At 43.8% G+C, this 26,904-nt stretch overlaps 4 protein-coding genes across 11 annotated transcripts; 3 read left to right on the top strand and 1 right to left on the bottom strand.

The window, feature by feature from the left end:
• The first annotated feature begins 174 nt into the window (after positions 1 to 174).
• On the top strand, positions 175 to 7,210 carry LOC3291575 (uncharacterized). Of its 2 annotated transcripts, none has more exons than XM_061654755.1 (5): positions 175 to 1,510; positions 2,342 to 3,286; positions 4,961 to 5,084; positions 5,850 to 6,017; positions 6,099 to 7,210. In XM_061654755.1, exons 2-5 carry the CDS (start codon positions 2,376 to 2,378, stop codon positions 6,222 to 6,224), a joined length of 1,329 nt encoding a protein of 442 aa, XP_061510739.1. In that variant the 5' UTR covers positions 175 to 1,510; positions 2,342 to 2,375; the 3' UTR covers positions 6,225 to 7,210. The 2 variants fall into 2 exon arrangements, with proteins under 2 accessions (XP_061510739.1, XP_551778.4); XM_551778.5 differs by having other exon boundaries at positions 175 to 1,805.
• A 3-nt stretch (positions 7,211 to 7,213) lies between these two features.
• LOC1280310 (alanine--glyoxylate aminotransferase 2, mitochondrial) lies at positions 7,214 to 13,073 on the bottom strand. Of its 2 annotated transcripts, none has more exons than XM_551780.3 (6): positions 12,719 to 13,073; positions 11,309 to 11,615; positions 10,400 to 11,228; positions 10,213 to 10,326; positions 8,421 to 8,555; positions 7,214 to 8,201 (listed from the first exon to the last, which is right to left on the bottom strand). In XM_551780.3, the coding sequence occupies exons 1-6, from the start codon at positions 12,747 to 12,749 to the stop codon at positions 8,097 to 8,099; spliced, it is 1,521 nt and encodes a 506-aa protein (XP_551780.3). In that variant the 5' UTR covers positions 12,750 to 13,073; the 3' UTR covers positions 7,214 to 8,096. The 2 variants fall into 2 exon arrangements, with proteins under 2 accessions (XP_551780.3, XP_061510738.1); XM_061654754.1 differs by having other exon boundaries at positions 7,214 to 7,567.
• LOC5667934 (protein amnionless) lies at positions 8,502 to 10,398 on the top strand. Its single transcript, XM_001689179.2, has 2 exons — positions 8,502 to 9,708; positions 9,775 to 10,398. The coding sequence occupies exons 1-2, from the start codon at positions 8,694 to 8,696 to the stop codon at positions 10,194 to 10,196; spliced, it is 1,437 nt and encodes a 478-aa protein (XP_001689231.2). The 5' UTR covers positions 8,502 to 8,693; the 3' UTR covers positions 10,197 to 10,398.
• A 2,223-nt stretch (positions 13,074 to 15,296) lies between the features above and the next one.
• On the top strand, positions 15,297 to 26,723 carry LOC1280312 (probable serine/threonine-protein kinase DDB_G0282963). 6 transcript variants are annotated; one of them, XM_061656177.1, is made up of 9 exons: positions 15,888 to 16,674; positions 17,096 to 17,269; positions 17,362 to 18,267; positions 18,391 to 18,726; positions 18,789 to 22,913; positions 23,175 to 23,451; positions 23,528 to 23,794; positions 23,884 to 24,667; positions 24,746 to 26,723. In XM_061656177.1, exons 2-8 carry the CDS (start codon positions 17,231 to 17,233, stop codon positions 24,633 to 24,635), a joined length of 6,702 nt encoding a protein of 2,233 aa, XP_061512161.1. In that variant the 5' UTR covers positions 15,888 to 16,674; positions 17,096 to 17,230; the 3' UTR covers positions 24,636 to 24,667; positions 24,746 to 26,723. The 6 variants fall into 6 exon arrangements, with proteins under 6 accessions (XP_061512156.1, XP_061512161.1, XP_061512157.1 ...); XM_061656172.1 differs by lacking the exon at positions 15,888 to 16,674 and adding an exon at positions 15,297 to 15,832 and having other exon boundaries at positions 23,884 to 26,723; XM_061656173.1 differs by having other exon boundaries at positions 15,888 to 16,290; positions 23,884 to 26,723.
• The last annotated feature ends 181 nt before the right edge of the window (positions 26,724 to 26,904 follow it).

The following is a 26,904-nucleotide window of genomic DNA, read 5'->3' as shown; positions in this document are numbered from 1 at the left end:
AATTCGTATTCATTTTTCAAAGGTCCAAACAATGACATGGCATTGCTTGGGCATATCGTTGGCTGTGGAGTAACTGTTGGCGCTGGAAGTATAAACGCGGAACCCGCTGGCCAAAAACCGGTTTTCATGAGTTCGCCAACGCTCCAAATCAGTGCGATTTTTCCTCGCTGGCGAGCGTTTTTGTAAGTCATTTTGATGGTTCAAGATGACCGCCAAAAAGCTCGCGCTGGTGTGCGATTGTGTTGGTGGAAAAAATTAAATGGCAAAAAAGCGGACACATGCGTTGTCAAAAGAGTGATTAATACGACATGCTGCACGGTACTGTACGGCGCAGCATCGCACAGCGTGCTCGAAGGCTGGATCAGGTGGAGCTCACCTTTCCTACGTGCTCAGCAGTGCACAGTCTACCTAAAACGGCGAGGCAAACAAGTAAAAAAAAACAAGTACACATATTTTTCTAATACTTTACGCTCCATAGCCCGATAGCTTATTGTACTTACGGAGCATATTGGCTCGTATACTACGATTTTTTTTTACTGAATTTTACTTTCAATGTTTTCAATTTTCCGTCGATATGCATTCAGCTGCATGATGGCGTGTGAATATACCGATGTTTGTAGTCATTCCCATTCTTCTACAAAACTGGTGCACTAAAATCTGTCTTAAGTGATTGCCCAAAAAAGAGCAAGTAAACACATCAGGATAAGCGTACACTGTAGCACTTTCTAACGATTACAACACACATATCTCTTGCAATGTACCCGCTACAGCATGACGGTTTAGAGGCAAACCGCAAAAGATGCAAAACCGCAAAAGATGCAATCGGCAAGATGCAAAATAGCACGCCTTGTTAATGTAATGCTTAAAGATGAATCATTTTGTTCATCCGGGTCTTTTTCTCGCGCAGATTTTTGCGTGTGCCTCTTTGAATTGAGGTCCTACGGGTTGCGCAGCTTTCCTAAGGTCCTTACCCATCAAGTTATTTACATTTGTACTAAACTGTTATCGCTTCCTATGCAAATAATTGAACAAAATTGGGCACACTAAATTTAGTCAACCACGAAACGAAAGGCATATGTACAATGGTGGACGAAGCGTTCGTTGTGAAGTGGGAGAGGGGGGCACATAAGCTCGCTGGAGCAAGACCACTGGAAGCAAGTAAAGGAAAGGTAGAGAAAATGAGCGAGGTGCAGCGATATTCGAACGTCAAAAACCCTCGCCATGTTGTACGGGGAGTCAAACGACACTGCGAAGAGAAAATAAGAAAAATCTAAATACAAAAATAAGGTTTGTTGTCGATGGAAGCGCGATCATCCTCGTATTCTCACGTAGTCTGTTGTGAAGAAAAGAAGTGTGTTGTGTGTTAAGTATGAGCGAGTCGTGAAGTGCTATATATTATTCCGTTTGCAATGCAAAGAGAAAACTTTGTTCGTATGCGTGCGAAAATAAGTTAAAATGTAAACATTCGCGCTCGGACTCGGGCTCTGTGCATTGAAACTCCGAAGTCGAAGTAAGTTTTTTTTGCGTGGTTCCTGTGTACGCATCGGAGCACATAAACGCAATGCAGTTGTGGCGTGTAATTAAAAGCATTTGCGAAGTTTGCACGAGTCTCTAAAACGATAGTGCGGTGCTTCGAGCAGTGTATGTCAATGTAACGTTGGAAGATTTGCAGACTTGTAGGAAGATGTAACTTTACTGGTGTGTTTTTGGTTGGAAAATGGACCCTGCTACTGGAGTAACATCTTTATTTATCGCAGCGTCGATGGGAACATATTGCCCATCCGTCCCGTTTTCGTGCATCAGTGGTAAATGAGTGCAAGTGGGCCTTTGTACGGTGACGGTGATTGCTGTAAATTAAAACGATCGATTTTGTACCATTTTTTCATCTCATTCTATTCAATATGTTATCTACGTGGAAGTGGGTTTGGGTGCGAATGCGCTTCTGCGTGTTTTGTTTTGATTATGGTGTGGTGGAACAAGAATCTATTTTCATATGTAATTGCCTTAACGTACGTTTTCTAGCTTACATACTATGATTCACCAATTCCGATGGTGTTAAGTACTTTTTTTTATTGTCTTCCTGTGGGCTAGTTCCGGCTAAAGTACCCGCTTTCACTCATTTCTTTTGTGAGTGCTTGTCGCCATTCCGACACCGATTTAACACACTGCTCACATTTGTTGATGGTTGTGGTATTTTGCTCACTTTCTCCCGGTCTCCATTCAACCAGAGTAACTGCTGTAACCGATCTCACATAAAAGGGGAATAACTAACTGGCCCTCACTTGAAACGTTGATAGTGTGTACTGATTGGTTTTATTCGTTTTAAATTAATCCTACCTAGCGTTCTGCGTGTTTCCGTGGATCTTGCAACCAGTATGAACTGTTCGAACGAGAATGGAATCAAATTCGATGAACAAGCAATATCATTGGTTCAAAAGACGACGGAGGATTTTCGTCAGTTGCCGACACTGACCTCACCGACATTCGTTCTAACGGCATCACAAACTATCACATCACCTAGGACGATACCAACACCTGCTTCGCCTCCGATCCGGAACGCCCATCACAATAAGCCTTTGTTTAAGGGCATACATCATTCGGCTGCTACTGCAAAGGACCAATCGCCAGTATCATTGGTACAACCGACAGAAGCATTTTTCACAGTAGTGTCACTGGAAGGAACTAGCCCAAAGAAGAAACCGAGCAGTTGCTTATATGAGTACGATCCTGTGACGCAACAGACGGCCAGCGGCGCCTGTCTATCGTTTTACGAACAGCAACAGTTTGGAAACTACAGTTTGTTCGGGGAACTACCCGCAAAAGCAGTTTTATCAAGGCCTTCCTCATTGCCAGTTACCAAGGCAACGATCACTAATGATAGGAAGCGATCATCGATAGACGGTGACACGATCGCAATGCGCGATAGTTGGCTGTACCGGCTGCAGCGCATAGTGGCCTCACAGCGTAGGCCCATGTTCAGCTATCTGCTTCCCTTGTGCCTGCTGATCGGGATCATGCTATTAATCTACACATTCAGAGATACCGCCAAAGGTGTCCTGTTCTGGATCGAAACGCAGAACACGTGGATAATATTTGTCATCTTTCTGTGCATGTTCACCGTCGTAAGTTTTCCCGTAACGGTCGGTTATCTAGTGCTGATCATTGCCAGCGGCTACCTGTTTGGGTTCATTCGCGGGCTGCTGACTGTGGTGATCGGCGCTAATCTTGGTGTGGCCATTGCGCACAATACAATCAAATCGCTTCAAAGCAAACTGCCCGTACACAAGTGAGTATTATTTATTTCAAACATTTCTTTAGTAGTTGGGGCTGTTTGAGGCTGTTATTTTTCCAGCGGTTTTTCTGGAACTGCAAATTAATACTGTACATAGTACATGATGGTTGGTATGTGATGATAGAAGTCTGCTTGTTTACGCAAAAGTTTAACATGCGTTAAGCGCATGCGATCGATAAGGAGTCGCTTATATGTGTTATAGGTGGATGCTGATAATTACATTAATCGTAGTAATATTGAAATGCTGAATAGATACGATATTTTAAATATTTAATAAACTAAAGCATCTGACTCACTGTGATGAACTATGGTGATACACGAATCTTTTTGCCAAATCGCCACTGTTGCCAATATTGTTGAAATTGTTGTTGTATCATACAGATAGCAGTGGACACGGCACATACTAAAGCAAGAGCAGTATGTTTACTCATGATTAACGTTAATTTACAAGTCTCAATTTAGGAAAGGGTGGATGTGACGTGGCACATGTGTTCAAATAAGTTAGCAACAGCAGCAAACTAAACGGTTGCTACGTGGTATTGAACAGTTGAAACTCTTTTCCATAGCACACTTGGGGCAACAATTATTTGTGTTTCTACACTCACCAAGAATGTCTTCCAATAGCGAGTTAGTTGCTAGTTGCTAAAGGTAGCAATTGAAGTTCGCTTAATGATTCGAACAATCGAATCGAATAATCGAACAAAAATAATATATGAGCAAAAAAAAGTCTAACAGTTAAGTTAACAGTCGGTTAACAGAATCGTCATTATTATTTATCCAAATCCATCATTCCTTGATTGTTTCCCAATTAAAAATATCACCGACTTTCGGAAACCGTTGCGGTGCATTGCGCATTGAATGTGAATAAGAGTTTTTTGCACCAGCGCAAACAGTATCTACACAAAAAAATTGATGTAATATTCTTCGAAGCGTTAGAATGTATTAAAGCACCAGACGCATGCTCCATGAGTAACAGCGAGAGACATTCGCACTAACGTCGAACAAACAAACAAACAAACAGCATCATGGAGCTATTATAAAGGCAATGGACGAAGCTGGGAGCTAGACTACTAAATTCGTATGTCTCTGCAATTTACCGTTGTATGCGTTGGCTTACAGCAGCCGCTCGTGGAAACATCACTTCAATTTTTACTCGTTTTAGGTTACGCTTATATCGAGGTCAGCCGCTTTGACAACTGATCAAAGTAGTTGCCTATGTGCGTTTGTAGCGTAATCGAGTAAATATGTTAAAAGAGTCGCTCTAGATCATTGAAACATTGCAGTATTAGTTTTGTTTTAGTAAATTATTGCTGCAAAGTTTGTGTCTAATACTTCAAAAGAATTAATTCAAAGATTTGGAAACAGTAGTATCAGGCTGTAACGAAGCTGGACTTTTCCTCTGTTCGTGTTAATTAATACATATTTGTTTAGTTTGAATATATGTATGTGTCAGGCATATTTGGTTTTTTACCCATAGCCATAGGGTGGCAGAATTGAGAGTTGTGGTGATTTAAATCGCACTGGTTAACACTTGGCCCTATTAAGTGGCCATGAAACGTAATTCGCCTTTCGGTCTGTGTTCGCTTTACAACATACATAACATCTGGCTGGTTGCGTTTAGCTGCATTTGTCGTTTGGTAATGTTTCGTCATATTTCTCTTTTTTCAGGCTCATCAGAAACGAAACCGGCCGTGCCATCCTTCGGGTTATATCCGGACCAAGGGCCTTCAAAATTGTACTCTTTGCACGCTTAACACCAATACCATTCGGGCTGCAAAACACCATATTCGGCGTAAGTTGACTTTAGACTGTGTTGCCTCGTGAGTAGACATGCTTGAACGAAATCCGTAAAACGTGACACCATGTGGCTTAGTTTCACGTGATGTGCGAGCCAGAAACTATTCTCGAGCTTATAATGCAACTAGGCTTGGAAAGCGTGATAGTTCGCTTGGTAGAATCAGTCTTGTAACAGGCTGTGTTTAATGTGTCAAGTCACTGCAAATGGCATAGAGAAAAAAGATGCGTATACTAAAATGAGCAAACCTTGTCGTATTTTTGCCAAATCAAATATTATGAACATCCCAAACACAATCAACTAACAATGGACCACTTTACTCGAAGGTGTACAATTATAAACTTTTTAAGTTTGTAGCTATTCTATTGCAGGTAGAATCATTACTGTCCCAGAGATTTTGCCAGCTTTTCACGCTCGTTTTCTGTTGGCTGTTGTTTGTGAATGTTACCTTGAACAGAATATCAGTACAGTGCTGGAATAGTTGTCGTTATAAATGCCTATTTATATCTTATAAAATCAGATTAAAATAATTGTAGCCTGTTATTTGCACTCACATTTGTTCATAGAGTTTTTTTCGAAATGGTATAATGGTGAGCAGTAACGTTCTCTTTTTTTCATTTTGCTAGTTTATTTCCCTTCGAGCACGTACGTTCGGGTTGGGGCATGTGTTTGTATTGTTTATAGTGTGTAAAAAACGGTTTTCGGCTGTCCAACGTGGTCAACTGCCAACTGATATTATACTGTCAATCTTTCATCTTACAGATAAGCTCCGTAAATACCCGGAGCTACCATGCCGGAACGGTAATTGGACTGCTCCCAGCGCAAACTATTAACGTATACTTAGGCTCGAAGCTACGCTCTATTCACGAGGTACTAAGTGACCACAATGCTGCTCTGGGACTGGCAGGATATGGCGTATTTGTGGTGGAGGTAAGAGCATAATAAACCATTTCTTTTTGCGTGCTCTGGAAGTGTGAAGTGTGCTAATATCGATCGATTTTCAATTGTTAGGTGATTGTTGGCGCCGCTCTTATGATATGGGTTATACAAAAGGCGCGACTGGAACTCTCAGCAGCGCTGCTCGCTACGACCGATGCGGATTCGGACGAAAAAATACTGATCGAAATCGAGGCATAGTTGTGATACGACTGTCAGTTTCGGCTCCAAAAAATCGTTCGAGTCCTTCCACGCCAGGCTAGTGAAATAAGTCAATCAGTTGTTAATATTTGTATTGTTCTAGGTGATAGTGATATTTATTGGTCCACCAGACCCAGCTAACGATTAAGGATCCCAAACGCATTAGCAGTCATGTACCCATGCACGAAACCACTGAAAACCAACAGTAATTGCTGTAAGTCTGTATGCACACAACGAAAAAACATTCTCTCGTATGAATTATGATAAAGAAAGAATCTCAATCATACTAACCACGTCAATCGAAGATCAGACCGAGCACGTTCTTGACTGTCAAAACCCGTCCGTAGGCTAACAACTCTTTGTTCACCTATTTATATGCATTTTAATTTCCATCTGGAATAGCAACGAACTAATTTTCCATAAGAGTGTGTACAAGTTGTGGCAAGTTGTGAGTTGGTGGGATTTTTGGGAAAAATAGAACTAAACAGTTACAAGCAAGCAAGTAAGATAGTTTTATTTTTCTGCAATGCATTTGCCAACGCCGTAACTATATCCCAAATGAATGGTACAAGTCTGTAGCATACCAAAAATGCTGTTGCATACGTGTAATTTTATTAACTTTTTCAAATGCTGGTGGAATGCATGTCTTCAATATGTTTATACGCGGCTCAACTAAGATTCGAACATATATGTGGAAATGTGAAACAAACAAAAATCATACATGCAATATATACTTTTTGAAGAATAATTTCTTTTCACCTTTCAACGTTTAAGTTTTGAGTCGCTGGCGAGCTTGCGCGTTGAAATTCGTTTTAGCGGCAGTTTTAATGGGCATCGGATTTTGCCTCGATTCCATTACTTTCGGTAAAATATATCACGTGGACACATTTTAAATTTTGTAATTTAATGTAGTATCGAAGTAAGACGATCCCAAGATACCTAAAGAAAATTATTAAACCTTTTGGAGCGTGTAAGTAAAAACAAAACCATTTTGTTTCATTTGTTATCCGAAATCGTATCCACTCAAAGAGCTGAATTTATTATTGGTCTTTTTATTGTTTCACAGTCTTACATCACAGATAAAATATGGAATGTCATGTTTCGTAAGAGCAGGCATAAACTTACTTAATCATAAAAAAATACTTGCACTTTAAATATATGCAGGTGTCCACAAAACCTGAAGGGAATCTAAAAACATCACAGTAGAACACAGTTGACAAGAGTCAGCGTCTGGAGCCACGCTTTTGTTTCTTCATGTACTGATCGCAACAATAATCGATGACGGCCAGTGCATAGTCAGCATCCGTTCGATTGACACACATTGGCGGTTTAATACGTAATACCTATAATAATCAAATCAAACAAATCGATGAAGATTATTGTAAAAATTTTAATGTGTATGTTCCAAAATACAAAACGCCCGGTAAAATCCACGCAACAAAACCAAGGAAGACATTATTGTGTTAGTAAGGATGGAACGATTCAATCAACGCTAGGTTAGATAAACAATCGGATAGCTTGGTTAAAAAGCATGCACACACAAAATAAATAAAGCCAAGAATCTAGTCTAGCTAATGCAAAATACTAATACCGTTGTGCTTCTGCTTAAACATGTCCACTCGTGATAAACGTATAACCACAAACACGATGTTAATATCAAATGAGTGCCCCGATTGCATTAGGAAAAGCTAGTGTGTTAAGAGCAACTAGTTGATAGGAGATTCGAATGAAATAGTTATTCCTAAACTGTTTTAGAATGTTGATTGAGTTGTGTTTCAATTGATTGTTTATTTGCCAAATAGTGCCCGCATGTATGTTTCGAACATCTTCTTCATTATTGCGAATTCCGTGCTAATCAGAAGCTCAAATATTTTAGTGCGTTTTTTCCGAATGTTTGCGCAGGGCAATATCAAGAACTTGCAAGGAAAAATCGACGTCAGCTTTTGTTATACACATCGGAGGCTTAATTCTAAGGACCTGTTGAGAGGAAGGGAACAATACGAAATTCAATTCGTTAAATAATATCTACTATCGGTGTTTTCGTCGCTTGTTATCTACTACTGCCATACAGCAACAAAAAAAGCTAAATCAGTTCCGTTAGAAGAGGTGAGCTGAAGAATAATATTGATTGTGGCGAAATGTACGGATGGGACATTGGAAATGATCGCAAATAATCATACGAGCAAAGATACTTACGTTTGCATTTAGACCACCGCGACCGAACAAAACGCCCATGTCTTTACACATCTCCCAGATGTCAACAAAATGCGGTGCACTCAGATGCTGTCGCGTTTCTTTATCGGCAACCAGCTCCACACCAATCATCAATCCCTGAAAAAGGCAAAAAAAAACACACACATGGGATGGGGGTGGTTATCGCTGATTCAGTGTGTAGTTTTCAGTGGCTATACGCCCCATTCTGATCATGGGCCAGGATAGAACCAATACAGTTCATTTCAAGTATTCAATATGAAAGCAACTCCCGCAGCTAGTGTTGTTGTAATCCTGCTAGTAGTTGCGACCCATCCTAGCAATGGTGTCAAAGTTTGGGTGCCTCACGTAAGCTTCTCGGACGCCGCGAATTGGGTATCGGCTAATTTGCCTACCGCTGGCCAAACGATCGTCTTTCCCAGCAAACTGAACGCGCTCGTCAGTCTCCCGGTGGGCATTTGGACCGTGTCGTCGCTTATACTCCCACAGCAAGGTGGCTTACTTTTTCCTGACCATTCGTTTTCGCTGAATGTCGTTTCGCGTGACCCGGCGGCGATTTCTGTAGCGATCTTCAACGCTCCCGGGCGCACACCCTACTATTCCGGTAGCAACTGGGCAACTTACGACGAGCAACGATCCACCCACTCGACACCCAATGGCGCCGTTCCGCACTCCGAGCGTGTGCCCTGTCAGTATGAGCTGGTCGTTTTCGAGGTGGGAAAAAATATGCCGAAACCAATTGACATGCAGTACCACGAATCGATCGAAGTTGGAAATGTACGCTTTGGAGACACGATCGAAGGATTGGACAGCTTTCACAACTTCGTGTCGTCTGAGCTGGGACAGTTCCTGTTCTACAATGCCGAGGACACGCTAATCCGTCAAGGTAAATGTGCAAATGCGGACAAATGTCCGTGTCAAGAACCACGGCAGATGGATGCCATTTGCTCGAACGTACGCTGTACCGTACCGCATTGTCTTTCGCCTATACATCCGCCGGGACACTGTTGTCCGATATGTGGTAGTTGGTTTCGCATGGATATGGCCACGATCAAGGGCGTGTTTAACATGCAAACGTTCATGGACAAATTGCGACGCAAGATCAATACGGGGGAGGTGGACGATTCCGGCGTGGAGTTTCATATCGGGGTGGATCGATCGGCTGGGGCGAACGTTGTTCAGCTGATCATCGTAGACAAGGGCGAGTATGGTGAAAAGAGTACCCGTATGATGGACAGTCTGCGACCGTTCTTCGAGAAGCAATTCTCCTCAGGTAAGAGTCATGATGTTTGATGCCGTCTTAGCCAAAGGCGTAACACCTTTCTGCACATTTCCACAGGTTTTCAAGTAACACACGCCGGTCAACCGCATACACCATTGGAGGGAGGTCAGCTGTTGGCGTTCGTCATGCTAACCCTTATCGTTGCGTCCACTTTCTTCAGCATTATTTACGTGTATTACTATGACGATGTGTTGCTTCCGCGGCTTAGAGCGGCGGTACGCAATCGTCAGTTTTTCACAACACCCTTCGTGTTTGCACGTTTCGATCCGAACAATGATGTGGACGGGCTTTCGGTGGACGTTACCTATCCTAGCGCAGTGCAACTAGCCAACGAAGAAAGGGAAGAATCAGCAGCTCTGGCTGATGATGTGGAAAACCATCACGCATCCTCGTTCAATAACCCTATGTACGAAAAGCCTGCGCCGAAGGTTGATCCCGCAATGGAGGTGTTCGATGATGTGGAGTTGCTCGTGAAGTAACAGCAAAACGTCTTACCTTTCCTCGCACGTCCCCAATTACATCGTGCTTGTCCCGGAGCCGTTCTAATCCCTTCAACATGTAGGTGCCCACATCAAGTGAGTTTTTTTGTAGCTCCTCTTCATCGATGACCTGAAGCGACGGCAAAGAAAGGGTGTGCTTACGGTCGGTTTTTTGTTAAATAAACCATATCCCAACAACTTACATCCAGAACAGCCATTCCGACCGCACAGGCGAGCGGGTTGCCACCAAAGGTGTTGAAATGCAGGGCCTGGCACAGTACCTCCGCCACTTTGCGCGAAGTAACCACCGCACCCATAGGGAAACCATTTCCGATTCCTTTCGCCATGGTCACTATATCCGGCACGATGTCATGGGCTTCGAACCCCCAGTAATGCTCTCCAGTGCGACCGAAACCGGATTGCACCTCGTCCGAAATGAACAGTCCACCGTTTGCTCGCACAAGCTCGGCGGCCCGCTTTATGTAGCCCTTGGTGTATTGCACAGTGCCGCCGACGCCCTGAATCGATTCAGCAAACATGCCGGCCACCTTGCCACGCGGCAGCGAGTATTTGAATAGCTGCTCCAGCTGGTCATAGTACATATCCGTCGCCTTGCACTGGCCCTCCTGGCAGTCGCAACTGCGTGTAGTTTGCACCGGCGAATCACGGCACTGCTTGCCGCCCCAGATTCCCGTGTAGGGGTCGGGATTCATCGCGTGCAGAATGCCGCTATTGAGACCGGGCAGCGGATAGCGCCAGGTAGAGTGGGCCGTCAGGCCCATCGTATATGGCGACGCTCCGTGATAAGCGTTTCGGAAGCTGATGATGTCATGGTTGCCCGTGTACAGGCGCGCAATCATCATGGCCAAATCGTTCGCCTCAGAGCCCGAGTTGACAAAGTAAACGTTTTTCAGATCGCCCGGCATTTTAGCGACCAGCTTCTCCGCATATTGGTGCAGCTTTGGGTGCATGTAAATGTTCGTCGTATGCCACAGGGTGCGCAGCTGTTCTTCGAGGGCAGCATTTACTTTCCTAGCGCATGAACGACGTGTAAATGGCATTAAAGGATGCAAACTGCAGCTATCAACAAACAAGAAAGGAATAACACTTACGGATGGCAGTGGCCTACAGACACCGTAACGATACCACCAAACATGTCCAAATAACTTTTGTCCTGGTCAAACAGCTGTGACCCGCTGCCTTTATGAATTAACAACGGCTTCTTGTAATACGAGGTCACATTTGGCGTTAGGTACTGCTTACGCAGCTCCACGACCTCCTCGAAACTTTGGCCCTTGTACGGCGGCGACTCATGTTGCGTTTGGGTCTGTCGTTGCTGCCGCTTTAACGATTCTGGATGTTGGGTGTTGGGTTGCGTTGTGAGTCTTCGGCACAGTGATCGGCCTCCAAGTGAACTAGCTGTTAGGAGTAGAAAAAAGTGTTATTCCTTTGTTATGTTTTACTAATGCTGATTGGAAATGATTTTGTTGCTCCACTGGGTTCGGTGCATATCAAGGCGAACGGGTCTATCGGCAAAATTTTGACCATTCCAACGCACCTCGTGCTCTCCGGCGAGAGATCGCGAAGGTCAAGTTTATTTACATTTTTATTTGCGCATCGGAAATGCCCTTTAATCCTCCGATTTCCTACCGCTCGAGTGGGTTGGATTTGCCTGCGGGCACGGGGGAATTGTTGGATTGTTGGGGCTTAAACCGGTTCGGTGAAAACTGAAAAGGCGAGACTCAAGTTGTGCGATTCGAAGCGTAAGAAAGGAACTTGTTTTAGCGAGTTTTATCATGAATTTGCTGTGAAATGCGTGTGCATTGTCACCGATTCACATTTCTGTAGTAGCGATCTCGATCCACTCTTAAGAATGTCGACCAGTTTGCGGCGCTTAATCAACAGTTAGAACGCGATACGATCGTGGCTAAAAATAGCACGAGTTGAGCGGCAATCATCATCGCTGCGGCGTTATTCTTCGTTAACCAATGAACCATCACAATAGCGTGCGTGGCCATTTGTGTTCTTAGAGTGCTGAACTATATTCGCATCTTAAAGACGGCGGATCTTTTGCAAAAGACCCCATTTAAAGCTGTGTCACTGGTTTACAACTGGTTTTTGTCGAAGGAAACAAGCCAGTGCGTGTGTGTGTGTGTGTGTTTACTTTTTTCGTTTTACTTCCTTATGATCGTGCCAAAGATCACCATTTGCTTCATTCATGTCCGCCTAAGGAAGTTTAGCCTCGAACCAGAAAAGCTTCTCTACCATGCTCGCGCAAGCAGAAGCTCACGTAGACACAAGATAATGGTCACGTACGAGGTACGCACACATAATCCATGCCCACGGAACATTAAGAAAAAAAACACGTGTATCTCAACTACTCACAAAACCGTTAGCATACTTGCGATTTGCAGCAAAACATAAATTCTCAATCGTTTGTTCAGTTTCACGTTTCGGTTTAACATCGATTAGTAGTTTTTGGTGCAGTAGTGGTATAATCTAGATCAACATCACCGACTAACCTGATAAGCGCTGTAGGTTCATCAGGAGCATCTCAAACCGCTCGTGGTTTTTGAACGTTTGAAAAGGGAACAACAAAAACACACCACGTGGAAAAGGGAGCACCCGTTGTAATCAAAGGGACGTATTAACAGTATTCACAGGGCATACGTTAACAGACGCAGAGCACACAAGCGCACACGGTATTGGTTTTGATTGCAATTTACGCCCGACGTCGCTCGAGGGTGCCGCACCGATGAACTTCAGCGCTCGGCGATCAACGGAAGACTGGTTGGTGTGAGCGGATGAAATTGAATGAATATTTCTGACCCACTACTCTCGACCCAGGCGGGTTCCACGATCGGGCGCAATAGTCGTTGTGTGCATTTGGTCTGCTCTTTGTTATAGAAGGGAGCACACGCAATTTGCGGGACGGGTCATTAAATTTATGCTAAAATGAAGACATCTTATGGACAGAAGAACTTCATGCTTATATTTACTTAAAGAAATGATGATAAATTTAGAGAAAAATATGCAAATAATGCTTTGAAATTTTTTTTCCCAAAATTGCAACGATTAGTATGGAAGCAGCTAGATTTAGGATGGAAATAATTTTGTTTTTTTTTTTTAAGTAATCAATCACAGGTTGAAGAAAAACTTAATTTGGTTGAGAAAATCGAGTAAACATAAGCGAAACACAAGAGATCGCTAAGCGATAAAACGCATTGCTGCTCTTCCGTGTTGGATATTTTACCATTCACGCGAGATTACCGGATTTAAATATTTTATTGCAAAATATATTATTGATTATCAATCACAAATTAACTTCCAAACGGCCAAAGATTAAATTCAAAATCACAACGACTACAGCATGCCTTCGGACGAACAGGCTTTTGTGCGGGATAATAGGCACAGCAACGTCTATCCACCGCTTAGAGCTCTTTCCGAACACCGCGGTGACAATTCGCGCGTTCGACGAACGTGTAGCTCAGTCTGGCTGTAGCTCAATATACCGAAATAGGCACGAACTCTCGACACACTGGCAAACTTGACAGTTCAACCGACTTGTTACAAAACGTGATAATACAGTGGAGCGCCATTTATAATGGATTTTTTTTAAATTTATTGTATGTTTTGATAAAAATACCCAATTTTTATTGACTTCAAGTTTTTGAGAATATTTGAAATTTTCCATGAAACATAGTGTTTTTTATTCTTGCAATGTGATCTGATAACCGTGTTTTCAAATATCCTCCTCAGAACGCGGTGACATTTGTATTGAAATGCCTTTTGTTTATTTGTAAATGTTAAGCGATTGGCCATCAATGGCCTTATCACTGATCTTATAAACTAAACTTATAATAACATAAAGCATCACGGTACAATGTAACATCAGCACAAAAAAAAAATAACACAGAGTATCACAACAAGAAAAACAGGTTAACTTAGGGAATTCCAGTCAAAAGAGTCATAATGTGCATTAAATCTAATAGCCATCGCAGTCAAAGGTTCATTATCGCTATATGCACGTCTTTTAACAACAGCACGGATAAACGGAGAGCCGGATAAAAGGTACCTGGATAAACGGCGCTCCACTGTTTATGTTATCCCAAGCGCCACAGATTAAGCTTAAACGACTGGGAAATTGAATATCCATAGAAAAAAATGAAAGCTCCACAGCTTCATTGGTTTGATCAATAGATGACGTATTACAACTCATCATTATATTGCTATCCTTTTCTTGCAATGTGTTTCGACAAGTTTCATCTTATCATGACCTATATAGCCTTCTAACTTTCTGAGCAAAAATCTATATGAATGGTCGTGTGGTCAGATACATGGATATCAACACCAACGACCATTACTCAAATCTCACTTGCTTCAGTGCTGGTGGTTTCCGTTGGAGTTTAGTATTTAAACAATCGTATCGCCGTTCTAGTTCTAGCGATGCATAACTTCAATGCGAAACCATACAACAGTACAGAGGAAATGAGAAAGCTCTCCTCCAAGCGAGGAAGCTCAACTGGTTGGGTATCCCGCAAACAGATGGTGCCACCAGCTTTTTTTTGCTATTTTTAGAATGCATAAGTCGTTTGCCGTCTGCTAAACGAAGTCTTTCTATATTCCGTTTAGGTAGAGAACTTGAGTATTTTAGAAGCCGTTTAGTGGTCGTTTAGTGGATTTGTGGTACTTGGGATAGAGACGTCACACGAAACATACACTTTGGCGTAAATTGGATTTCAGCCATACAACCCTATAAACGTTGGACAGGAAGTTTACGCTCTCCCATACAAATCAAGCGTACATTTTTTGAGTTTACGCCTAGTGTCACGTCCGTATTACATACAATTGTTGACTAATGTTGCAAACATTTTCAATAATCAAAACAATTTAAAATAACCTTTTTTACAAAGTTTTTGATTGTTGGTTTGAACGTGTAATCGACAAACTTCTTGTTGCGTTCACACCTGAAGGGTGCGCGAGTACCACGAACTGCCTGATTTTCATTCATAAATTTGTAAATGAGCCAAGTTCGCTAAACGCGCGAATTGCCACATTCGTCCGGTGTAAAAGAGCTCTGACGCGATTAGCGGTGAACGATAAACGTCATGATCATGTTTATATACGAAAGCGACGTCGGAAAAGAAAAGTGTTCGTTCCATTTTCATCCAGCAATTCATGTATCGTCCCGTTCGTTACGACTGTGAATAATTTCGACATGTGCTTTCGGTATCCCTGTAGTGTGTTTTGAGGTAGTGATAATCGCGAAACGCACGCCTCGTTCTTACGTACGTGAGCAGATCCGATATGGTCTAGACGCATTGTGGTCATTTGCAAGGAACACGATTACTAGAGTAAGGATTTACAGGAAAGCGATACATGCATCCTCAGCTGGATTGTTTTAGCAGCTGTGCAACAAAGAAAAGTACTCCAGCAACGGTAGTAGGTGCTGGGTCGTGATGAGCAGAACGCTGCGCGAACGCAGAGGAAAGTACATGCAAGCAAAACAATTGGTAATCACAGACCAAACAAAGTGAATGTTTTGGTCGGTTGGCTTGACAAATCGTGTTTGCTGAATGCTAAGGCATGCAGAGTAGGTTGTACCTTGCTCGCGAAAACGACCTAATCGCTGAAGCGTAAGTTTGTTTCTTAATGTTGGGGTTTTTTTAGTGCTTAGTTAAGGAATAAAATTAAACTTACGAATGCTGTTAGAGATTAGTCTTGCTCCTGCTGTAGGCGTAAAGTTTGTTATGGATACGAAAATAGGTTACACAATGAGCGGATGCCGCAACCATCGCCAGAGCTAAAGTGTCAAGCACCTTAATGTAAACATGTGCAGATTTTCCACGAGAGAACTGTCAGTTATGAATTGTCAAATTCGCATGAGAGCGAAAGGGAAAGGTGCGAAAGACGAGGCAGGAAACAGAGAACCCACGGAAACGGGTGGTGTGAGCGAAAACGAGAAAAGCTGAAAAGTCCATCAAAAGCAGGCACGAAAAAGCAGTCCAAGAGGCTTAAGGAAATCGTGAGGAAAAAATGAATGTTTTGTGAAAAGAAAGGATCGTCGTGAAGCTGCTGTACGTCACGTTCGGTAGTGCGTATCCAACACCGTGTGCAAAAGTGCGTTAAATGCTTCTGTATTCAAGCAAGGATACAGAGTGATGATGCTGTACACATAGTGGCCACAAGGATTCTGTCTCTGTTGTTGTTGCTGTTGTCCGAATGCTCCTATTCGGCAGACGAAGCAATCGACGAGAAATTTACATTACTTCGTTTACTTGAACTGCTAGTGTCTTCTGGAAAGGTCCGTGATACTTGCACATATCCGAAACAGCAGTATTTTGAGAGGCAAGAAAGCGACTGCGGTAACGCTATTGTAGGCAGTAGCACTAGGCGGATTCCACAATCATTATTGCATCCTACACTGTCGCCAGTGCAGGAGCAGCAGACTCAGCAACAGCAGATCGGTGGAAGAAATGTAAGGATTAGCATGGATAAATGTTTATTATGTTCATGCTGCTATGAGCTACCATTGACGAAACATTCTCTAAATGCGACAATCAAAAGGCATGCACACATAGTTCCGTTGTTAGTGCTGAACATTGAAGGACGATGTTGAAGGTACAAAAATGAAGTTTTATTGCTCGCATACATATGCGTGTTCATTGAATCAGCGATCGAGAAAGTAACTTTGTAAGCAAAACACGGCTACCGAATCAGTGAAATTTTGCATGCGTACTGTAGGCTGACGGGCAGAGGTACATGTATTACATGGCGCATTAGTCTGCAAAACAGGCAGTCGACCTTGTGTTGACTGAATGGGTTTGGTGTAGTGTCAGGACATGAAGTATTGCTAGCTGCGGTAGAAATAATGAAAACAAATCCCATATTCTTTGCAGATTTCTTATGTAAGCTGTTCAATGTAAAAAAGTGTCTATACCCACACATTGCGATCCAAAGAGTGCGATTCCCATAATCGCTTGCTGGGTGAATGCATCAACAAGCAGTCGCGGTCGGTGGTGGCAAAGAGCACAATGCAAAGTCTGGAAACAACAGCATGCCAAGAAGCCGACGTAAGCAAACACGATCACTGCTGATAAGATTTTTTTCTTCCAGCGAATATTTATAGAATATCTAACACGATTGGATGATTGTTCATTTCTAGTTTATGCTAAATGATGCTTACTGCAAGCTGAGGAAATCCCCCGCACGGCAGTCGTCCCTGATGATTGATCCTCCACCGCAGTATCCCAATCTACCCAGTCCCCTTCTTAACGACAGCACGCCGCTATTCAATACCTCGTCATCCGGCAACAGTCCTAACCCTGGCTCACCATTGACGACTTTCGCCTCTCTAAGCGCCGGGCATCACTCCACTTCGCCGCCGGCGACGTTACTAGCATCACCTTCACCGTCATCCTCACCGACCACCAGAACGACGACGGCGACGACCACAACGACAACAACGATTACACCTACTACACCTACGGGCAGCAGCTCGAACCGCTCATCTTCAGCAGCTCTCAATCATCATCCACACGTAGAAAAGCGTTTAGCATCAGATGCGTCATGCTACGGGAGTGGAACTCCTTCGAAAAAAACAAAGCTTTCTTCCTCGACGTCGTCGTCCGCATCCTCTTTTCACGTTTACACGGCATCAACCTCGTCGTCTTCCGTCCTATATCGTCAGCACCAATACCATCACAACTATAACAGTGGTGAAGATGCGGGCAGCGGCAATGGAGTCACTATGGCCAGCGGGGTACTGCAACCATCGCGAACTGTCGATGGCCTCCTGTGCACTTCCTCGCCAACATCAGGCGGTACTACGGGGCATGGAGGCACACACGAGAGATTAAACATACATGACAAGCTTAGGGAATTATTTCTGGAACTTCTTGCGGAGGATTCTAGTGAAAGTGACCGACTAAGTCTAAGGAGTACATCTTTTTTGCTGGAAAAACTCATCTTGCGCGAGCAGTTGAACACCCTGATTGTGAATTTGTACCCAGGGAATAAAGGCTACTCCCTAGCATTTCGACTCGGGTCACAGGAGGAAGGATGTCGGAATGTATGTAACATTTAATCATTGTTTTAACCCGTCTTGCAAACGATTGAAGCGGTCAAAGCTTCTGCTGGATTTGGTGTAACTTTGTTAAATGTTCTTTATATGGTTTTATATATTTTGTTTTAGGTCTCGAAAAGTGGAGCTACTGCTAGCCTGTCGGGTTTCCCGTCGATGGGAACAGGAGTAGGGCCACCGTCCGGCAACGATTCAATGACGTCGAATGCTGGTGATCTCAATAGTGAAAACCTGCAGGAAACCATCCGATGGCCATATGAGGAAGAGGATTTGCTAGAATCCATCGATCGAGAGGAACTGCCGTTGGTGTTAGTGGATATATTGGAGAGCAAGTGTCCGGCACTGTTTTACTGCGGTTGTGTGGTGGCGGAGGTTCGCGACTACCGACAATCGTTTCCTATTTTTACCTGTGATACTTTCCATGTGTTGCTGAAACCCACCAATCAGGTGAGCAGTTCACGGCGGTGCTCATTGGTTTACCTTGCTTAGAATATGATCTTTGTTTTCAGACATTGTTGGCCGATGTGAATATTCTGACTGCTGAGGGAGAGTGGAGTGCGGAGGATAAGCTGGCATTGGAAAGTCAGCTTGTACTGGCAACTGCGGAACCGTTATGTCTTGATCCAAATCCAGCAGTCGGGATGATGGCTATTAACCAGCAACATCGAAGACAATTGCTCAACACAGCTCCAATCCGGCGACAGGCGAAAAAGTTCTCTCAGGTCGCAGTCAACCGGAAGAGGAAAACCGATCAGTTTACACACAACTTTGGGCTGGAACTTAGCGATTTTATGAATAAGTACCGGGCGCGTCCTCCCCGCCAACAGAGCATCCGGCGTGGTGTGGTAAGCTTCACTTTACCTAAAAAGCCTTCCGAGGTGGTGCCGACTGTGAACCTACCCAACCTGGAGCTGCCCGAACTGGCCTCACCCTCTGAAGTAAACGTAGAGAAGTATGCCCGCAAATATGAGGCTCCCAAGGAAAGTCGCGATTGTATACCGCAACTGATCGAAGAATACATTTTGGAAACAGACCGTGTTGTAAATCGGGGCGATACAAGAGTGTATCACATTAAGCTGTCCATATTTCAGCGGCCATCCAATTCGGAATATCTTGGTGAACTGTATGTCGATCGAGACTATCGCGAGAACGAACGAAATGGCGAAGCATGTCAATTTTCGCTCGGAACGCGTGCTCATGCCCATCGGTATATTCAACAATTTACGGAAATATTTACTGAAGAAGGTAGAAAATCTGTCAAAATAACCCATCTTGTACCGGGACAGATTCCCAAGGTGTTGCACACAGCTGGTATGCGAGAACAAAACGTTCAACAGCAACAGTTACAACAGCAACAGCAGCAGCAGCAGTTGCAACAACATCAGCAACAGCAATTACAGCAACAGCAACAACAGGTGTTACAGCAACAACAACTTCAGCAGCAACAACAACTTCAGCAGCAACAACAACAGCAGCAACAGCAGCAACAGCAGCAGCACCAACAGCAGCAGCAACAGCAACAGCAACAGCAACAGCAACAGCAACAGCAACAGCAACAGCAGCAACAACAGCAGCAACAACAACAGCAGCAATCGCTAGTTCAACAACAAATATCTCAAATTCAACAACGGTTGCAATCACACCCAACGCAAGCATTGCTTACCCGGTTACAGGCGACCAATCCAGCTTTGGCATCACAAATAGCGACAGCAACGGGAGTCAATGGCAGCATCACACTGAATGCAACGAATCCTAACACACTTCCAGGCAATCAGTCGCAGCAGTCGCAAACTACTTCGAGTCCATCGGCTACCGTTCATCAGACCTTGTCGCACCAGCAGCTTATATCGACAGCGACTGCTGGTCCAAATATTATAAGTATTGGTTCAACAGCGTCAGCTACGCAACCATTACACTCACCAGTTCAGCAGGCTGCGCAAACGCACATCCATATTCAACCGCAACATTTAATAGCTAGTACTGGCCACCAACAGCAAATGTTTAACACGAACACCTGTGATACAAGCAACGATTCGACCAACATCGTAAACACTGGTGCAGGCACAACAGCAAACAACATAGCGGCTTCACAAGGGACAACTATTACGCTTCAAACCCAACCATCGTCACAGCAGCAGCCACAGCAGCAATTGCAACCAAATCAACAACCACAGCAAACGCTCAGTCTGAGCAATGGATCGTTGCTTCTTGTGCAACCTTCTGGTCAAATATCGAATCTTACAATGACCACCAATGCTGCCGGACAACAGCAACTTTTAGCCACTGCTGCCGGAGCAGGTGGAAATGCAGTGACCGGAGCGCAAAGTTTCACGTTCTCATCAGGTGGACAAACAGCTACAATAATAAATCAAGCCGGTGCTCGAACAATTGGCAACACCGTTCCGCTGCTCGTTCGCCTGGACAACACAAAGGTGTCACGGGATGCTTCGGGAAATTTGATTTCCGCTCTATCCCAGCAAACAACATCTGCCGGTCATGTACAACTTCAAACACAACAGCAGAATGTGGTACAAATTCAGCAACCGCAGCAGTTATCGCAACACACACAGCAATTGCAAAATCAGTCCAGCTCGATCCACACAACAAATCCTGAGATCAAGGCAATTGCTATAAGCATAATGAATTCAGCCAATCAATTTACCAACCGGCAGCAGCAGCAACAACAGCAACAATCCAGTGCAAAATCGAATAGTAATGCAGCAATTCTTAGCCTCTTGAACAGCGCACCAGCAGCGATGACCAATTCACCGGTATTGAGCAGTAGTCTCACGCTACCAGCCGGCAAAACAGTAACAGAATTGCAACAACAGCAGCTACAGCATCAACAACAACAACAGCAGCAGCAACCGCAGCAGCAACAGCAGCAGCAGCAGCAGCAACAGCAACAGCAGCAGCAGCAGCAGCAACAGCAGCAGCAGCAACAGCAGCAACAGCAACAGCAGCAGCAGCAGCAGCAGCAGCAACAACAGCAACCGCAACAGCAACAGCAGCAGCAACAACAACAGCAACAGCAGCAGCAACAACTGCAGCAGCAGCAACAACAACAACCGCAACATACCATACATCATCTTCAAACAGCAGGGGTAGGCACAACAACAACGATTAGTGGAAGTACCGCTGCAGCCCTTTTTAACAGTGTGGGAGGCAGAAAAATAAACATTCAACAAGCGCAAGGCTCTCAAAACCGTATCCTCAACCATGCCAATCTCATCACTGTCAGTGGCGGTACCGGAACCAGCAATCAAACGCAGCTCATCAATATTCAAACAAGCGATTTGCAACATCACCAACAGCAACATCAATCTGGACAAACATCAGTTCAATCAATGGGGCCACAGCAACAGCAACAGCAGCAGCAACAAACGCAACAACCGGGAAATATACGCGTTACTATGTCTGCATTAGCTACGCAATTGGCATCTCCACCCGCCATCTTAACTACTTCCAATCTGCCGCAGAGCTTCAATGTTGCTGCTGCAGCTGCTGCAACATCTAGTGGCAATGCTTCCGGTACTACAGTTTCCACCCAAAACACTGGTTCGTTTAGTGGTGGTAACTCTTCTAGCAGTAAATTGATAATAAACAACGCCAATCAGCGTGTGTTGAACATCAATACCAACGCTGCGACAGCCACCTCAACAGCCGCTGTTGTTGCTGCCGCTTTCGGAGGAGCAATTAGACGGGTCAGTGCGACTGGCAACCCTGCGATGGGTACTGATGGTGGCATACAGCTTCAAATTCAGGGACTCACTGCCACTCAAAGCTCGGCAAACCTTCCTGCAGGTGGAAATATAAGCAATATTACTAGCGTCGCATCAGAAAGTGGATTGCGCCGTACAGCTGTGTCCGACCAGCTTCAGATACAGAGCATTGCTTCGCCCGGAAGTGATCACTCCAATGCATCGTCCACTTCACTTGCCAGCAATGGAGGCGGTGCTGGTAGTAGTGTAGGTACATTGAATGGTGCTAATGCAAATAGCATCATCTTTAACAACATGACCGGCTTAAGCGCCTCGCTCGCAAATACAGCCAGTTCTGGTGTAACGCAACCCACACTAGCTACCGGTGCCAGTGAGAATGGAGATGGGACCATGCAGAACCCTGTATCCGTGGTTGGGGCAACGACCGTCGTCGGGCTAGGTGGATTATCAAGCAACTCTAATAACAGCAACAACATTGCCAGTAGCAGTAGCAGCAACGCTACCGTGTGCGGCAATAGTTCTACAAACTCAGCATTAATCGAAAGACTGACTTCATCTAGTAGCTTAAATCTAACTAGTAATAGTAACCTGCCGGCGGCGAGTCCCGGATTGCAGTTTACCATCCCATCGCCAAAAACGCCTCAACAGCAATCTCAAACGCATCTCCAGATACAATCACCCGCAGGCTCGATATCGCCCCTCTCTAGTCCTCCACCACAGTCCTCCACCATCCATCCTCAGCAGCAGCACCAACAGCTTCAGCAGCATCAATCCCAGCAATCACAGCACGGCCAGGTGCAGCCGCAAGCTGGAACGCAACAGCAGCAACCTACCACAGTCAATTTGCAAGGCTTGAACTTTGCCAGCCTACATGGCGCAATGACTTCCATCCCTGGATTGCAAAATGTGCAGGTAAATATATTAAATCATTTATGCTTGGTTAACAACTCTCCTTGTGGATTTCACGGTGGTCGGGAATTTATTCCTTTTACTTCTTTGACATGCAAGAGCTTCATTTAGTTTGCTGATGACTATGAGATAAATGATACTATGGTTAATGAGATAGTATGGCGTAATAGCGTTTGCTGCAGTTTCTAAGAGAAAACATCTGTGTTTTTCGTTTTTTTTGGCATATCCAATTAATAAACAAAATGCTTTGTTTCGCAACCATAGGTACAAATTCCGGGACTTGCGCAACCTATTTCTTTGTCCCTATCATCAACACCATCTGGAGGTGCCACGAGCGTATTGAACAATACGGCTGCTAACAACGCAGGTCAAACAACTAGCTTGCTAGTGTCTGTCCCAGTGACTAACACAACACAGGTTGTGAACACCATCAACGCCAGTGGTACTAGCAACATACTCTCTGGCAACTCGCAGACGACGCAAACGGTTGTTCTTACAAATCCACAGACGAGTGGATCTAGTCTACTCTCTCTTCCAATTGGTAAATGCATTTCTCCTAAGCGATAACTTAGCTCATTTCGTGTGGATCTTTTACTAACAGTTCGGGATTGTTTCAGCTCAAATTGTAACTTCCGGTATGAAAGGGCTTGGCCAGCAGAGTATACGAACCGGCACACCGTTAACTGTAAATACTGGTCAACCGGGTCAGCAAATTCAACTGTTGAACATCAGCCAACGTCCACGTGCTGGACAGCTTCCTGTGGTTAGCTGCACAGGCACCTCTGCGATGGCAACCAAACAATTAACGGCGCGGGTGTTACATCATCGCCAGCAAATGGGCACAGCAGGCGGATCGACATTGAAAATAGCAACCCCAATTACAGGTAAATAATCTGGTCTTGTGATTGTACATCTTGCCATACAAATGTGTGCTTAGCAGTGTGAACTTGAAATATTTATTGAACACTTTTAGCTTCCCATCATGCAGGACAACTGGGCAGTAATTTAAACGTGACTACTAATACTACGTCTAATCAATTGGTCATGAGTACGAAACAACTACAGCTAAAGCTTCAACAGCAGCAGCAGCAGCAGCAACAGCAACAGCAACATCAGCAGCAGCAGCAGCAGCAACATCAGCAGCAACAGCAACAGCAACAGCAACAGCTACAGCAACAGCAGCAACAGCAGCAACAGCAGCAGCAGCAGCAGCATCAACAACAGCAACAGCAACAGCAACAGCAACAGCAACAGCAACAGCAACAGCAGCAGCAGCAGCAACAGCAACAGCAACAACAACAGCAACAGCAACAGCAACAGCAACAGCAACAGCAACAGCAACAGCAGCAGCAGCAGCAGCAGCAGCAGCAGCAACAGCAACAGCAGCAGCAGCTGCAGAAACAACAACAACCGGCACAGCAAATAATAGCTGCTGCTAGTAATCAACAACAGCCAGGTACGACCCAAATTCACATTCAGCAGCAATCACAACAAACGCCACAATTGTTACAACAGCAGCAACAACCACAAGCACAACCACAAGCTACTCAGCAGATAAACATTATAAACAACACGGTGTTGACTCCACTATCGATGTCAAGCCCGGTGGCAGTGGCGAGTGCAGCAGTGTCCCAAGCGACCGCTCATCCGAATATTAACGCAATCGCTGCGGCTACTGCAGCTAGCAAACATAGGAGAAGATCGGCAGCTGACATGAATAAGTAGCAGACGTATTCGATAACAGATGTGAAGCCTAGGTAGGTCTGACACACCCATCAGAGGTGATCAAGACGTTGGCAAAACGCTATTATAGTTTCACGTATTGCTATTATTAGTTTTACTCCTGTAGCTGAAACACGAAGCGTGGACGTTGGTCGGAGCCTATGGCGGGCCCCAGTGTGCAGTGCAACTAAGTTATGCGAAGCAAAGCGATATCAGTCAAATATTGCCTGTCATGTTACTGCTCCAACTCCAAAGTTGGTATTACTGTCTACTTGGTTCCGATAAAGTGAACATAATGGAACAGACATTTACTGGTTACCGTGCATGGTTACCGAGAGTAGACTAAAAAGCTAAAAATGTGTAAAAACATTACAATGAGGAGGTTTGTTACACTAAGTGCGCATACTGAAAATTTGGTAAATACTTCATAACACGGTGCATGATGGCCAAAACTCGTCAAAACTCAGTGAGATGAGGCGTATTTTTACTCTAATGTACCTTTTTGTAATAAGATTGATTAATTTTTACTGCTACTATAGTTTGTTATCTTTCCTCGAGTAAAATTTTAATTTTATTTCCGAAGACACATTCTTACTGATTTTTTTTCTCAGTACCTGTAGACTTTAGATCGTGTAATGAAGTCGAAAGTCATTGTCTCAACTTTTTAAAAACTCCTTCCGGTTGTGCATGTCTATTCATTTCTTTTTGCAACTGTGTTTGCGATTCTGTATCTTCATATGCGGAACAATACGTCGTACAAATTTATTTAAATTGATGCGTTTTCTGAAAAGTGGGCTGATATCACACGTGTTGGTTTGATGATACTTCGCGTGTTCTTAAATTGATTTGTTTGATTGAATGATCAAATGGGCTGGTTTGAAATTTTTGGTAACTCGTATGGTTGCTTCAACTAGGCATGAGTAGAGTCAACAGGGGCAAGGAAAAGGCATCATCTTAGTCAGATCGCACTCTGCTAGTCCGAATTAGATGTTGATTAAAGCGAAATACGTGATAGGAGTGCGACACATTTTGTAGACCGTACGTAAGAACCAAAAGTAAAAATTACCTTGCCGTTAATGTTAAGACGTAGTCCGATGCATAAATAAATTAACTGAAAACCATTCATCTTAAAATGCACACGTAGATAAGTGAAGCTTAACCGATATGATGGTTGGATGGATGGTATCGACAGTAATTCTGCTACCGAAGTCAGAACCTACTACTATTGAAATAGTCTGATTGGTCGTCATGGTGGTGTTGGTAACTCCAGTCACGATACAAACTAACTTAAAGATTGCAACCGATAGAGAAGTAGGAAACGGCAGAGATATGTGAATGGGGACGAGCATAATCGTGGATAATAATAATATGTTGATATTGCATGTACCGAATGCTACGGGTGAAAGAAGTAGTAACATAGGCGACACAAACAAATTGAAAATTCGTCGGAAACACGTGAAGGTAATAACAATTTAATATATTTAAATAGAAAATACAATACTGCGCTGTTAGGCTGACTAGTGAAAGGGCATTGCATACCGGGAACACCGAAGAAACCCGAGCAAAAAAGAAAAAGAAGAAGAAAAAGAAGTTAGATAGACCATGGAGTAAGGAATGTTACGAGAGAAAATTGTAAAATTTTAGTTTCGAAACGATGCAATACATTTTGCAGTGTGAAAGACAGAACAGCCAGCAACATGTAGCAGAAAGCTTTGCCGTACTGTATAGAGGGAATGTTGACGTTGTGGCAAATGTAAAGCAGCAGAATGAATCCAGGCCTTCCATAACCGCAGAACCAATGGGTTTCTGATCTTTCTGATAATTTGCAAAATTCAATTGCTTCACAAACGAAGTGACGAGACCGATAGGCAGCGGCGGTGTATTGTGTTCAACATATCTCAATAGTAAGCGAGGACACCACACATGGATCGACGTTTTTTTTTTGTTGTTTAAGTTGATTTGGTTACGCATGCTCAAGCGAGCATGATTTGTGTAATGCACAGCCAGAATTCAGTTACAAATAGTATGACTGAAACTCAAAGCAGCTGGTTTATTTTTGGTGTAAATAAAAATTTGTATTATTTAACGAAACATTTTTTTAGTTATTTTTCCTAATTGTTTCTTAGTTGTTGTTTTTAACGCTATTGATTAAACCAAGAGTCGACCCATGCGCTAAGAAAATATTATCCATAGGTATGTGATTATGTATGTAAGAGAGTAAACAGATAGTTGGTTTAAATGTTTGTACTGCCCGCCGAGAAGCAGGATCGCG

The sequence above is a fragment of the Anopheles gambiae genome, chromosome 3 (genome assembly GCF_943734735.2).
Source record: "Anopheles gambiae chromosome 3, idAnoGambNW_F1_1, whole genome shotgun sequence".
NCBI lineage: Eukaryota > Metazoa > Arthropoda > Insecta > Diptera > Culicidae > Anopheles > Anopheles gambiae.
This window is presented reverse-complemented; position numbering and strand designations above follow the sequence as displayed.

Coding starts and splice junctions, on each gene's coding strand:
- LOC3291575 (XM_061654755.1), top strand. CDS start 2,376: ATGAACTGTTCGAACGAGAATGGAATCAAATTCGATGAACAAGCAATA. Junction 3,287..4,960: donor AGCAAACTGCCCGTACACAA/GTGAGTATTATT, acceptor CTCTTTTTTCAG/GCTCATCAGAAACGAAACCG. Junction 6,018..6,098: donor ATGGCGTATTTGTGGTGGAG/GTAAGAGCATAA, acceptor TTCAATTGTTAG/GTGATTGTTGGCGCCGCTCT.
- LOC1280310 (XM_061654754.1), bottom strand. CDS start 12,749: ATGCTCCTGATGAACCTACAGCGCTTATCAG. Junction 11,616..12,718: donor GAACCTACAGCGCTTATCAG/GTTAGTCGGTGA, acceptor TACTCCTAACAG/CTAGTTCACTTGGAGGCCGA. Junction 10,327..10,399: donor TCGGAATGGCTGTTCTGGAT/GTAAGTTGTTGG, acceptor CCGTCGCTTCAG/GTCATCGATGAAGAGGAGCT.
- LOC1280312 (XM_061656172.1), top strand. CDS start 17,231: ATGCAAAGTCTGGAAACAACAGCATGCCAAGAAGCCGAC. Junction 17,270..17,361: donor CAGCATGCCAAGAAGCCGAC/GTAAGCAAACAC, acceptor GTTCATTTCTAG/TTTATGCTAAATGATGCTTA. Junction 18,727..18,788: donor TGCTGAAACCCACCAATCAG/GTGAGCAGTTCA, acceptor CTTTGTTTTCAG/ACATTGTTGGCCGATGTGAA.
- LOC5667934 (XM_001689179.2), top strand. CDS start 8,694: ATGAAAGCAACTCCCGCAGCTAGTGTTGTTGTAATCCTGCTAGTAGTT. Junction 9,709..9,774: donor CGAGAAGCAATTCTCCTCAG/GTAAGAGTCATG, acceptor ACATTTCCACAG/GTTTTCAAGTAACACACGCC.